The 12,972-nt window shown below is 49.4% G+C and overlaps 2 protein-coding genes across 2 annotated transcripts; both read right to left on the bottom strand.

Moving 5' to 3' along the window:
• Positions 1–646: 646 nt before the first annotated feature.
• On the bottom strand, positions 647–3,335 carry ALT_0803 (uncharacterized protein; the record flags this gene model as incomplete). The annotated part of the gene is made up of 5 exons (XM_089599040.1): positions 647–1,060; positions 1,123–1,644; positions 1,733–1,915; positions 1,992–2,577; positions 3,145–3,335. The coding sequence occupies 5 exons, from the start codon at positions 3,333–3,335 to the stop codon at positions 647–649; spliced, it is 1,896 nt and encodes a 631-aa protein (XP_089456704.1).
• A 3,708-nt stretch (positions 3,336–7,043) lies between these two features.
• On the bottom strand, positions 7,044–12,853 carry ALT_0802 (ECM29 family proteasome component; the record flags this gene model as incomplete). The annotated part of the gene is made up of 4 exons (XM_033556271.2): positions 7,044–7,453; positions 7,508–7,587; positions 7,670–7,869; positions 7,925–12,853. 4 exons carry the CDS (start codon positions 12,851–12,853, stop codon positions 7,044–7,046), a joined length of 5,619 nt encoding a protein of 1,872 aa, XP_033412162.2.
• Between the last annotated feature and the right edge of the window lie 119 nt (positions 12,854–12,972).

Below are 12,972 nucleotides of genomic sequence, written 5' to 3'. Positions count from 1 at the left end.
AACCCGCTTGGCCCGCTGTAATTGGCCTTCACAACGACATTGTCCAACTCGGCAGCGCCCAATGACTGTGTCGAGACGCCTTGCATATCTGCGATTCGAGTCTGGATGACTGCAGAACACAGGGTATGGCACCGAACTCTTCTGCAAGCGCCACTGTTGGGTAGCGCGTGCAACGATCGATCATCGCTGAAAAACCTTGAATAGGACCGACAAGCAAAGAGCGGAAACTATACCATTGGCGGCGAGATTTGAATAAACCTGTGTCATTTGGGCGCCTAGTCTAGGTGCTGATGGGAGTATTCAAGGTTATCAGAGTACGGCTCTCAGATATGTTTAGTTGGAGTAGTTGAGAGCTTGGAAGAAGAGATAGATCAACTCTGGATCGGCCCGCTGCGAGCCTATCCACGGATTCTGCAAGTCTCCCTCAACCCTCCCTCACATCGGCTAGATTGCAGGCCATGACCAGCATATATCATACAAAAACACACCAAGGCACCGCCGACTATATATGCAGTAAAATCCAACCACCGCGTGCCTTTGCGACCCTATGCGTACAAATCATGTTCTCGTGCTCAATCGCGTAACAGTCACACTGACAAATCATAAAGAAAAGGGGTATCATCCAGATAGATTCATCACTGTCGTGTCACGCGGAAGCCACCAGAGGCAGACCATGTTCCGCAAGTATCTCCATCCAGTCAGCGCTTCCCGGATGGCCGACATCCTGGGATTGCTGCATCTGTCGTTCATACACCACCTGAAATAAGTATCGGATACTTGTTGCATTGCGACCGATCTCTTGCGCCTCTAACCTGGAAAGCATGTCCAGGGCTATCACTTTGAGATCGCTGGAAGGGGTGACGGATCCCGCAAGGAAAACGGGAAAGGCCACAGAGCGCCAGCAATTCTCTTTGCTTTGCGCTATCACAGATTCTGCGATGCTGAAGACAGTTGCAGCATGGTGGCGAACTTCTTGAGGCGCAGCTCCGGGTCCGAAACACTGGCCAGGCCAGAGACTGGTGTAGGAGAAGAGGAGCGAGGTATGGTATAGCAGAGAGGTCTGTCGACCGGGCGGTCAGTATCATGGGGGCTCACGAAGACCAAAGCGACAAAGCAACCAACCTGCCAGAGGATTTCTTGCAAAAATAGAGGTAAGCTCTCTTGTGCCCGGGCGAGAAACTGGGCTTCTGGCGAGTTCCACAACAGCCACAACGCTCCGCGCCACTCGCAAACTTCCCTTTGACGTTGGTCCTGATGGGAACATGGAAAGGGCAGGTTGATTCTGCGTGACTCTGCTGCAAGGAATCCGAGTCTTGCAGCGAGCTTGAAAGTATCATGGTACAGCCGTAATACAATCAAGGAATCACGGTCTTCAAGAGAGACACTGCGATAGCTTGGAATATGCATAGACTGTTGGGAAGCACCATGCCCAGGGAGCAGATCTGGATTCTCCATCGCCTCCTGGACAAAAGCCCCAGTCCCCGCCCCGCTTAGAAGAGCGTAAAGATCAACGCTACAAACCCACCAGATTATGTGCGGGTATGGCTCGGTCCCGAACGTTGAGCGCCGCAGAGCCGATATGTGAAGTAATCGGGAGATGTGATGAGACCATAGACTTGAGCCATCAAGCTCAGCTGCCGCAAGCTACGTAGTAGGAGTGTAAGTGGACATCACATAGCACATTCAGCCCGCGCGGGCTTGATGGAAAAAGAGGGATAAACGTAAAACCAACCTCGTACGCCAAAAGCAAGAAATGTGTCAGGAAAAGGCCGTCCAATAATAGGTCTTCTTCGCTCCAGATACTGCTTTGCAGTGATAGAAATGCCAGGTGATAGTAATTCAGAGCGTCTATACTGTGGCTACCGCTTTTGCGGTCGAGACTGAGAGCGGAAATTGCCATCATCGCATGGAACAACTATGGTTCAAGCCGTTAGGAATCAAAAAAAGAAAAGGTAGTTTGATCATGCAGACTAGGGAATTCCAAATCTTACAGGAGGGAAATTTGTGGCTTCACGGTCGAAGACAGCGGCGTCTAATGAACTTCCACCCGCAAAGTTGAAGATCCCTCCGGCTGGGACGAGTTGCATCCACACCACATCGCGAAAATGACCGAGAAGAATCGCCTCTAGACTGTCCTGTTCCAACATGTCCAGAAGAATTGGATCATCATCTGCGGCATTCTGAGATGTCGCATCAATTGTGGCGGCGGAAAGTGAAGACTCGCGCAAGTCGGATGTGGGTGAATGGCTTGCAGTCCGACACTGTGAAGACGATGACCGTTTGGAGTCCTTGAATTGTCTCAGGATGACCACGTTGGAATCTTCAAGCTCCGGATTGTTTGTGAATTTTGCAGTCTCGGTGTTCCCGCACAAGGGACTTGCGATTGAATCTCCGAGTTCTTCGTCAGATGGATCCTCAATGTACTCCGGAAGATGCGTAAAACTCTCGGGGATGACGATGACGTGATATGTGCCAGGCCTAGATGTTTCTGCCTTCCTCTCCCGTTCTTCGTCCGTAGCGAGCAGTGGAAAGGGGGGTAGCAGATCATGCGTCGCGGAATCGCTCGAGGCGTTCTTGCTTTGTGGACATGCGTTTGCTGCGATTTGGCACGGCTGAGTTAGTGCACCATATATCGACGAGGAATAGAAAGCAAAGGTGTCTCACGATCCCAAACTGTATTGCCTGCGATTTTGATATCAGACATCCGCTCTATGGTCCGGCGTGTATCGTCGCGAAAGGATAGACGAGGTCGATAGTCGCAGATGTGACCCAATCTCGAACATTGCTAAGGATATCGGAGTCAGTCTGCATTTCTGGATAGGATGATTCAAGAGGCAAGGTGTATTACATTGCACTGCGGATGACCTTCGTCGCACTTAACTGTAGACCAGTTACTAAAGTCCAATCCAATCAAAAAGGTCGACCCCGTCCCGAATATTCCAAACAAGCGGCGCATGCGAGTAGGGCTAGACTGACCTTTGCGACTCTAATCCAATTGAAGACATAGAAGTCAGTAAATTCCAGGTACCCCGCAGACAAGTTCAGGATGGAAGAGCTGGCTCACTCTACATGTCCTAGAGGGAAGCAAGTATGACATCAGCGCACCACCCCCACCGGCGCGGAATTTTGATCGGAAAGACCTACCAGCACCCTGTACGAGATCGCGGAGGAAAACGCGAACGCGGTCTGGGAAGTGGTGTCTGCTCGGTCATGGAGGTATCGATGGGGATGGAGGTTGTATGATCGTCCTTGGGGGCAATGATGGGTAACACGAGAGCGCGCTTGCGTGAAGGAGCGCCCTTCTTTGGTGTCATCCCGAACTTGAAGGCCGTCATTGAGGCGAGTTCTTGGTGTCCTGGTCTCATCTCATCAGAAACGTGCTCTTAACGGGGAGGGTAAGGGATAGGCCATCTCACAGGACGACGATTGAAAGTGAGTGAGCTTCAGGCGCCAGTATGATGAGACGATGATGAGGTAGATGAAGCGACAGTAGTGATTGCTAGTCACTCTGATGATACCAAGAGGTGTTCGAGGAATAAATGAGTCAATCGAAGTCAGAGCAAGAGCATGTAAGGCTCGGGAACGATGATTGTTGTAAAGTAAATAAAGGCATAGTCAGTAAAAGTAAATACATTTCTCCCCCGTCTTTAAAGTAGAAGTAGGGGAAATGAAAAGTCTATGATGCGTCTGTGTCTACCGATGAAGAGTCAGCTCGGACGAAGCATGATAGTTGTCATCATTGAGGCAACTAGGAATCTCAGACGAACACCCAGCAAAGCCGGCATGATATCTAGGAATCTAGGTACTTGGTTAGTCTAGATTGATGCAGGACAGAACCGGAGGTCCGTTCAGTTTGTGCCTGTGGTGGCGGATCTGAGAAAGGTATCCGCATGTACGGAGTAAACAATACGGCTCCGAAGACGAGAGGTCTTTTTCCTTTTGGCCCTTTTTATTTTTTCGCTTTTTTTCTCTTAATTTTATCAATTTTATTAATTTTATTATGCATTTTCTCTTCTTTCTTGCATTATTTATTTATTTTCCTTCTGGATCCTTGACCAGCGATGATATTGCGTATCTTTTAAGGATTCCTATGATCGAGAAATCAGCAAGTAAACCCGATCGATCGACGGGGACAAGCGCAAAAGGGAAAAATAGAGATGGATGGATGATTCGGATTGGAACCGCATGTGCCAACCATGTGGACGATGGAATTTGAAGGTTGGTCTGAGTGGTACAGAAGGTACTAAGGTAGTGGGCCCTGCAACAATACCTAAATTTAAATTATTATTCTCAGGTATCAAATTCAATACACTACCATTGAACTCTAGAAAACATACCTTAGCAAGATCTACTCGTAGGTAACATGGTACTGATAGTGTTAATACTATTGTTACTTAAAGAATAAGGGTGAAACTTGGAAATGCAGGACCTCTATAACTCTGCACCTCTAAGATCGGGTCCGGGCCATAAAGTGCATTATTGAATGCCAGTACAGTAGTGCAGTTTTAGTCCACACTCCACAGTCGACCCTTTATGGAGTAGATACTAGAATGGAAGTTTAGAGATATTTGGACAAATAGTAGTGATTTATCTTGCGCAAGCACGTGGCTCTGATTTCCAAACAATTGCTTCTGGTATTTTTCCTGCTAAATACGGAGTACTACCGAGGAAAGACTCCATAGTATGAAACCAACCTTCACGTAATATATGCAGCGTGACTATACACCGAGTCAGACACGCCCCGAACTACTCCCATCGACTGGTTCCTAAGCGATAAAAAAATGGTATTAGGCACTGTGTAGGGAGTGCTCCGGTGCAATTACCTAGGACATACCTGCTAGGCTAATACCTAAAATGCTGGAATCTTATGCTCCCCACTGGTTCCCTAGTTTTCTTTACCTAGGATTCCAAATGATCCTGATTTTAGTTAACACCGAATATGGGTTCAATTCTCGGATCCGCTCGTCAATGGCGCAGTCACTGGCAGAATGATGCTGCAGTTTGTCTGCTGGTGGCGATATCTTACAATCCACTTCTGTGGCTTGTATGGTCACGCTGCCAGTGCGAGCTGGGGAAAATCCATGATTCAGACTTGCAGACAACCTTGCGTCACGGATTCCTCGCCGGACTGCACGCACGCGAGGCACGGTCATGGGGTATCCCAATAGCACTCGTTGAAGAAAGAATTCCAAGCTTCAAGTTTATCGGTGAGTCCGAGTCCAAACTCCGGATAACAAATAGCCTACAAATAAGTTGTATGCAGTACTAGGTACCCAAGTCATTGTCCAGAAATCGGAGGCTCAATTCATAGACAGACTTTTACCCCTCCATGGCTAACTCCAGCTGTAGGTACCTCCTTTAGGGGTTCAGCCTTGGCAGTTCTGCATACAACGAAAGGGAATGACAAGCTTCTATTTTGGCAATAATTCGCTTGCTGTCACCAGATTCGACCATAGTCTCGGCTTGTCGCATTCCTAGTCCAAGAACGTTGTCATCGTTTTCTCACAAGGCTGGCTGAAAGTTGAAAGCCAGATGGGTTTTCGGGCGATTGCCTGGTTTCCGGACTGCGCTCCTTGCGTCCCCAAAAAAGCGTTCTGCAGTGTTGTCAGCTAGTCAGATCGGGCATAGTGCCAGCGCTAGACTAAAGTTCATCCATGGTTTATAGCAGATTTTGATTGGCGGGTAAAAAATTCTTGGTTTTGTTTTGCATTAGCTTGAGTGCATTTTAACCAGGATTATGGTCGGGTATCTGTACGGAGTACCCACTAGTTACCCAGTACGGAGTACCTTAAGGTAGTCTCAATGATGTACTTGTCAGGTTGCCTATGAAGAGAGTACTGGTTCTTAGACATTGCTATGGATGTCACTCACGCCGACACTATGAAAGCGTTCGTATTCCTCGATTTCTGTCTCCCACTCGATCAGACCATAAAGTAAGTGTAAGCATAAATTAATTTTCTTGCTAGCTCGAATCTCCCGCTGATTAAAGCCAACACCAGGAAGCGGCCATACCTCGCTTAATGCTTAGTACTACTACACGCAGGCCTCACAGACCTCCTGACTCCTCGGATCCGAGGAATATTAATCAATAATTCAACGAAGCCAGATACATCATCCCATCTATCCGTCGTCCTATCCAGAGGTCAGATCGATTCGACACCACGTATCACTCCCAAAGGCCGACCTTCTCCGGTGAGATGACCATATCCAATGGTCTAGATCCAAATTGCAAAGCGTCTAAACTGCAAAGCGTTCAATAACCTGTACAATGGAGACAGTAAATAGGAATGAAGACTAAAATAGTCCCATTCCCTAACGAGACTGGTCTCGGCCGGTCTGGATCATCAAACTTGGTCCCTGTACTATTTCGGCCCGTGCCCAACGGATGGGTAAGACAACCCCCCTGTCCCCACCAATCATAGTCCACGAGAGTCATTCTGATATCTGGACCAGAGTCTAATGGGTTACGCTAGGACATGTCCGCAACTTTGCACCGTTACCCTATTTTCCATTTCCTTGGATAACTACTCCACTCCATAAGCAGTATTCAGTACGGATAGTTCTAAATGCCCTCCTGGCAATATTAATGGATGATGTGTCTGGGTGGACATATGCGGAGCTTGTGCATTTCTTCGACTCCGCAACGGATAACACTATGAAGCCCCAAACAGTTTGCTTAATAAATGATTCAACAGCTCGTCATGGGACTGTCCTTTACCCAAGCCTCGGAGCAATTATGCAGATCTAGGCCATGTAGTCATTCCTTGATTTTCGACAGTACAGTTTGCCCTGACCGGTGTTCTTCTCTAAATGCACAGGTCAAGTGATACGCCCGAGCGGCTTCTCGTAATATCGAACCTGATTGGTTGTCTGCATCTCCCCGTCCCCGGCCCCAGCCGTAACCCGACGGTCTGGATAAGAAGCTAGATCGGCTGAATATCACTGCATGCAACTGGGCCTGACAGCCTGACAGGTACCGTATCGAGGCTTTTCGCCTTCCTCAAGCTGGGACAAACCACGCTTCTCCGCGTTCTCGATTGGTCTCACCGCAAGACTGCAAGGTCGCCCAATACCTGGTTGAGGATTTGTTGTACCGGCCCCGATCTTTCGCCGTCTCTCCAGGTTTTGACCGATTCCTGCAGTGCCTGACTGACTTCTAGCCCCATCTGTTGGGACACCGTAACGTACGCGGCTGCGGCCTGTGCGCGACCCTTCCGGATGGTTTCGATGGACATGTCTATCTCCCGACAAAGCATTTTTTGCGCGAGCGCCACAAACGGCCCCTGCAATTCGCCTGCTTCAGGCTTCTGGCCATTGCCTGCGGTTGCCCATTTCCCGAATCTCTCGAATAGCTTGCCCAATTCTTCGTAAAGGCTAATCTGCACTTTCCTCGTCCCATGCATCACGGCTTTGTCAATCAACGGCGTCATTACTTCGAGATAAGATTTGATTGCTGTCGGCCAGGTCAGTAACTTTTAACAGAAAACGATGGATTGTGGGTACCAACCTCCCGCTGCTGCGGCGGACGGTTCAAGACATTCAAAGAGACACCTCACACAGGCCGCCAGTGTATCTTCTAAAGTTTGTCTTTTTGAAAGTCAATCATCTATTCAAGGAGCTAGAAGAGCCTAAGAAGACTGAGAAAGGGGAGCAGGTCTTGTAGACATACTTGGAATTTCGGCCGCTACCCGAATCAATGTCCATGGAGTCTGCATCAGCATCCGTTTCGTCCAGTACCTGAGACACGATGTTCAGCGCATCTGGCATGAAATCCACATCTGTGCGCGCCCGAGCGACTCCGCCTAAGGCTACGAGACCATGCGGACGGTATGTCGGATTGTTGCGCTTCGCCTCTCTGATCGCAATAACCTGACACAGTGAATTAGTATCCTAGGTATACACGGTACGCAAGACTGAGACTTACCTTCATTGAGTCACTAAGCTGCTTGTTCTCTTGCCACAACTTTCGAGCTTGGCTTGCGAACTTCACGAACGCCTTGAGCACAACCTCTTTCCCGTCCCACGTCTTTCCCGCCAGTGCCTTCTCCAGCACAGGCCAGAGTGATTGACTTGTGGCGAGATCGAGATCGGCGTCCAGCAACATGATGGCATTTGCAATACCAAGAGCTGCCGTGTGCTTGATGGCCCACCGAGGGGATTCCAGGTTCTCCGCAGCGAGACTGGCAATCTCCTTGACATAAAGTGAAACTGCCCGGGTGCCGCCGACGTTATCTTGCCAGGTACTATCGAACACCTCCCGCACATGAGTGTCCGTGTCATACTTTGAAATAAAGGTAAAAGGCAGTGTCGTAGCAGCAAACGCCATGAACCGGTCGTTGGACAGCTTGGACGTAGAATGTAAGATTTCTGCCGAGATGACTCGTTCATTGGCATCCTCCGCCGCCAGATATAGATTCTTGGCATAATTAATGGTTTTCAAGACTTGGTCGTCTGTAGCCAAGCGCATGAGATAGCCAATCGAGGTGCAAAAGGATGCGCTGACTGTTTCGTTCCGATCAACAACATATTTGCTCAGCAGCTGAATGAATCGATCCGCATACGGACGGAGAAGCATTGGCCTCATGCTGAGGAGGACGAGGACACGGCTGCATCCCACTTTCGATGGAAGTCCAACTGCAGAGCGAAGAACGCCTTCGAGCCTGGGTGCAAATTCCTTCATGCTGGCGTCGTCCAGCATGTCAATCAGGTATCGTTCGATCACTTCCATCATTGGTGAGGTGCGAATGCTAGATAACCTCATCTTATCTATTTCCTGGCCTGTTAACCCGTACTTGTCCGCATTAAGATGAACATAATTGACCGCTTGAGGCTCCAAGGAGCTCAGCGAATTGAGAAACTGTTCGATTATGCGAGGGACAAACGCTCGTAATGGGCCACTGGGACTCTTTTTAATCATCTGAACCAGAGCCCCGATCGCAAATCCTTGAACCTCTTGCACACTGGACTCCATGCCCTTATCGCTTAGCAGGAACGGAATGGCGCTTGCTAGCATGGCATTTGCTCGTTTTGTCTCCAGATCACTCGTCTCTAACGTACGGACGATTGCATTGGTGAGCGTCTGACAGAGCTTGAGCGCTGACACTCTGACTGATTCCTTGATATCGTCCAGGAGCTTGAATGCTTTCGTGAAGATATCATCCAGGTACTTTGCGTACTTTTCAGGCTGCCGTCCCTGCATCAAGTCCGCGATCGCAGCACAGCTTGCCTGACGAACGCGCCATTCCCGACCCGCCAGCATACTTGTCAGCAAGTCATCCATGATCTCATCAAAATGTGAGTTGATTACCACCGTTTGGTCCTTGACTAATGCTGTCCAGATGGTGTTCATGGATCTCTGTACGTTGGGATTGGGATCAAATCGGTAGCGGAACAGCTTCGGATAGATCTTGGTATTCTTCGCCAGATATCCGTTGACACTAGAATCGGAGAAGATAGTGCTGATACCTAACTTGCTAAAAGCGGCACGGTTAGTCCAAAGCGCGTTGTTGGAGGCTAGCGACATGAACCGGTACACCATCGTGGGGTCACCGGCCTCAGATGCGAGATTCATGATATCTTTGTACGTATTAATCGACGCCCCCTCTCCGGTAGGGAGAGCACCAGGTTCGAAAAGCTCCGTATTTGCGTGGACTTTGCCCCCGGCGAGGTTAGACTTGTTCGCAGTAAAGGAGTCAACTAAATCTCGCACAAGGTCGTCTTTGAGGGATTGATCGCCCATCTCGTAGACAAGGCCCAGTCCTTGTGCTCCAGTCTCCTGCACAACTTCATCACGGTCTCCGAGTATGCTTGTGAATGTGGCCTGGCATTTGCGTAGGCGGTTTTGTATCTCGGCCAGATGTCCGCAGTTTTTGATCAGGCACAGCAGCCATATAGCGGACGACTTCCTTAGCGAGGGCTTCGATGCGGTGCAGTCCGCTATGATCTTGTCCGTCATCTCAGCGAGTACTTTCTCCGAAACTGTCATGTGCGGAACCTCCTCGTCGACGTCAAATTGCCGGAGTAGTGACTTCGAATTCCAACCGACCGCGGCACTACTTAATGCGTCACCGACAGTAAAGTGGATCTCAGGACTTCGGATCTCATGCATCTCATAAAGCGAAGTGAGCAGCTCTTTAAAGAGCGCATGTTCAGTACTTGATCTCGCAAAGGTCAAGGCCAGGAGGCCCAGGGCGGTGATGGCGGTATCACTCTCGGATTTTGCGTCTTGAGTTAGTTTGTCCTTGATTTGCTTCCATCTGGCATCAGAGATCATTACCGGCGAGAGAATTCCCGAGAGACTCAGTAGTCCGAGTGCGATTTGTGCGGAGCGTCGGAGGAGAGCGTCACGAGAGTTCTCTACCAGGTCGAACACTGTGCTTGTGAATTGTTCCACCTGTTCGTCGGAGGCTCTATGCATCGCCTTACGGAATGCAAGCCTGCTCAGTATATAAGCTATGGCAAGGATCGCACCTCGTATCTTCAGCAAGGCTTCTCCGATCGCCGTTTTCCATGTGGATATATAATCTGACAGATCTGAAAGCAGGGATTGGATATCGGCATCAGAAAACGCAGGGTGAGATGCTAGGATCCCAAGAGCTTGCGCAGCCTTATTCTGTATTTCCTGATCAGTACTGCTTACAGAGGCTTTCAATGACAGCGTCTGCGGAACCATAGCCCCAACTGTTTCATTTGACGCCAGCGAGCAGATGCTCGCAAAGTGCTCTCCGCACCGCTGTAGACCCAGTCGTTTGTCACTCGTAAGACCGGTCAAGGCGCTTGTTAGGAATAATAGAATAGGCTCCTTGTCCGACGACTGCATGTACTGTTTCAATCCCCGTCGGGCTCCCTCATCAGACGTAAGAAGCACGTCGAGTTTGACATCCCAATCTTGCTCAATTTCCATGATGTTTCCGGATGCTGAAAGAGACTCCCAGAGCAGAATGTTGCGAAGAAATTCAATGGCAACGGGCAGAGCGGTCCTGTATGGTCCCGACAAAGCCTCGGGTGCGGACAGAGCTGGCGCCACTGCACGTCCGGTTGATGCTGGGGGGCCAAGTAGAAAGCGAGTCGCGTCGGAAAACGTTGGGAAGCTGTACCAAGCCTGGTCCGTTTCATCTGCTGCTGCTGATGCGAACCATTTTCTGTCCTTGCTAGGATTGAGCAGCCGGTACCAATAAGGATGTAAGCCCTTCTTGCCTTCCTCTACGACCTCTTGATTCAGTTCCGATCCGCGCGCAACCGCCATGAGGTCAATCCAGCGAGCCACAACATCACTATATGGTAAGAATCGATTGGAAAAACGAACGGCGGCATATTGCGATCTGCGAACGACTTTGAATCCCGTGATAGGATCTTCGTCGCCGGGTTGATTACCCATCTGATGGACGAGGAAAGGACGAATCTGCTCTTGAAATTCTTTATTCCATCGGTCCACTGAGGAGTTCAAAATACTCCCCAGGGCCTGCTCAATGCTCACAAAGATTTGAGGGCCCGAGTCATCGGAGCTCAAGGACGTGAATAACCATTTGATCAGCTCAAAATCAGAAAAGTGCGCCTGGTCATCCTGAACTTGAAAATCCACCTTGGGAACAAGTATACCGATGCTCTCATAGGCAAGACCACGGAGACTCAAGTCTGATGCGGGAAGCCTTTGGCCGCTGGCTGCAGGGCTCGGCCAACCCTGAGATTGGATGAAGTCCCTCAACCCTGCTATAAGCTTTGGCGCCATCAGCTTGAGATCGGAAGGAGATCCCATCCGTACCACCCAGGTTGTGAACGTAAAGATCTGGGTCCTCAGTTTCGAGGCTTGTAGGCCTTGGGAAGACCTTGCTTTGTCTGAGAGGAGACCTTCCTCAATTAATCGAATTACTCTTTCGGTATCCTTCGTAGCTACAATCGACTTTCCTAAGAAAACCAGGATCTTCAACTGTACCGGAGGTCGCGCCGGCTGGGCACCATCCGCCGTACCGTCTCCAAAATAGAGGCTATACAGTTTCTGCACCACATCAGGATTTTCTAGGTCAGGAATAAATCGCTTCAGAATCTCTTCACCGAGGTCAGAGACTCGAGAGTTTGCATCCGCAGAGGCGATAAGAGCGGGAATGAATCTCTCCGAGTCCGTGAAAGCTCCGCTAGTGAGGAACCTCAAAGCTGTTACTTTCGTCGCGGTAAGGTTGAGTCCGCCATTCGAAGCAGGGTTCCATGTCTCATCTGCAGGAAGGCCTTTGTTCAGAAAGGTGTACTCCGCAGGTGATAGCCCAGGACATGTGGTTGCATCTTTTTCTGCAGGGTACAGAAGGAGTAACTTCTCGAACCACGAAGATAAAAAACTCGTATCCTGGTCAGAAAGACCAAGCTTCGACTTCAACTGCGCATCCTCATCACTGCCCTTTGGAGGTAGATTGAGCAAGGGCAGAAGCCGCAGGACAAGATTGAAGATAATGGCACCTTGATTGGTTGCTGCTCCGATCTCAGAGATTCCCTGCAGCAGAGGGAGTAAGATGTCAATCCTCGCATTGGGACCCAAACGATCAATGCCTTGTTGAAGATACAGCAAATCAAAATGTCTGATAAGTTGCGACTTCTGGTCTTTGAACTGCTTTAGAAGAGCTACCACGGGCAGTTGTATGGACGGTGCTTGAACTCTCGTATTAACATGTTGGCACACCGCAATGACCTTACTGCGGACTGCGTGGCTCTCGGAACCTAACTTCAGTAACAACGGAGCCAGGTATGTGTTGAGAAGTCCTTCGAGTTTCTCATCTGTATCTGCAAGTGCGATTCTTAATTCAACCTTTGATATTAGGCTCAACTCGCGAGCCTCGGAGCTCGCTGACGTGGCGTCGGAAGCCATAACGAAATCAGACGGTGGAAAAAAGATGCTTAATCTGCTGCATAGATAATATGAAAGATGATAAAAGACAAGCCACCATACCAGAAGCTATGCTTAAATAAAGACTGACTACCTAGAAA

This window comes from Aspergillus lentulus (assembly GCF_001445615.1).
Source record: "Aspergillus lentulus DNA, contig: Alt01, strain: IFM 54703, whole genome shotgun sequence".
In the NCBI taxonomy this organism is placed as follows: domain Eukaryota; kingdom Fungi; phylum Ascomycota; class Eurotiomycetes; order Eurotiales; family Aspergillaceae; genus Aspergillus; species Aspergillus lentulus.
The sequence above is the reverse complement of the archived record's forward strand: the minus strand, read 5'-3'. Positions and strand labels throughout refer to the sequence as shown.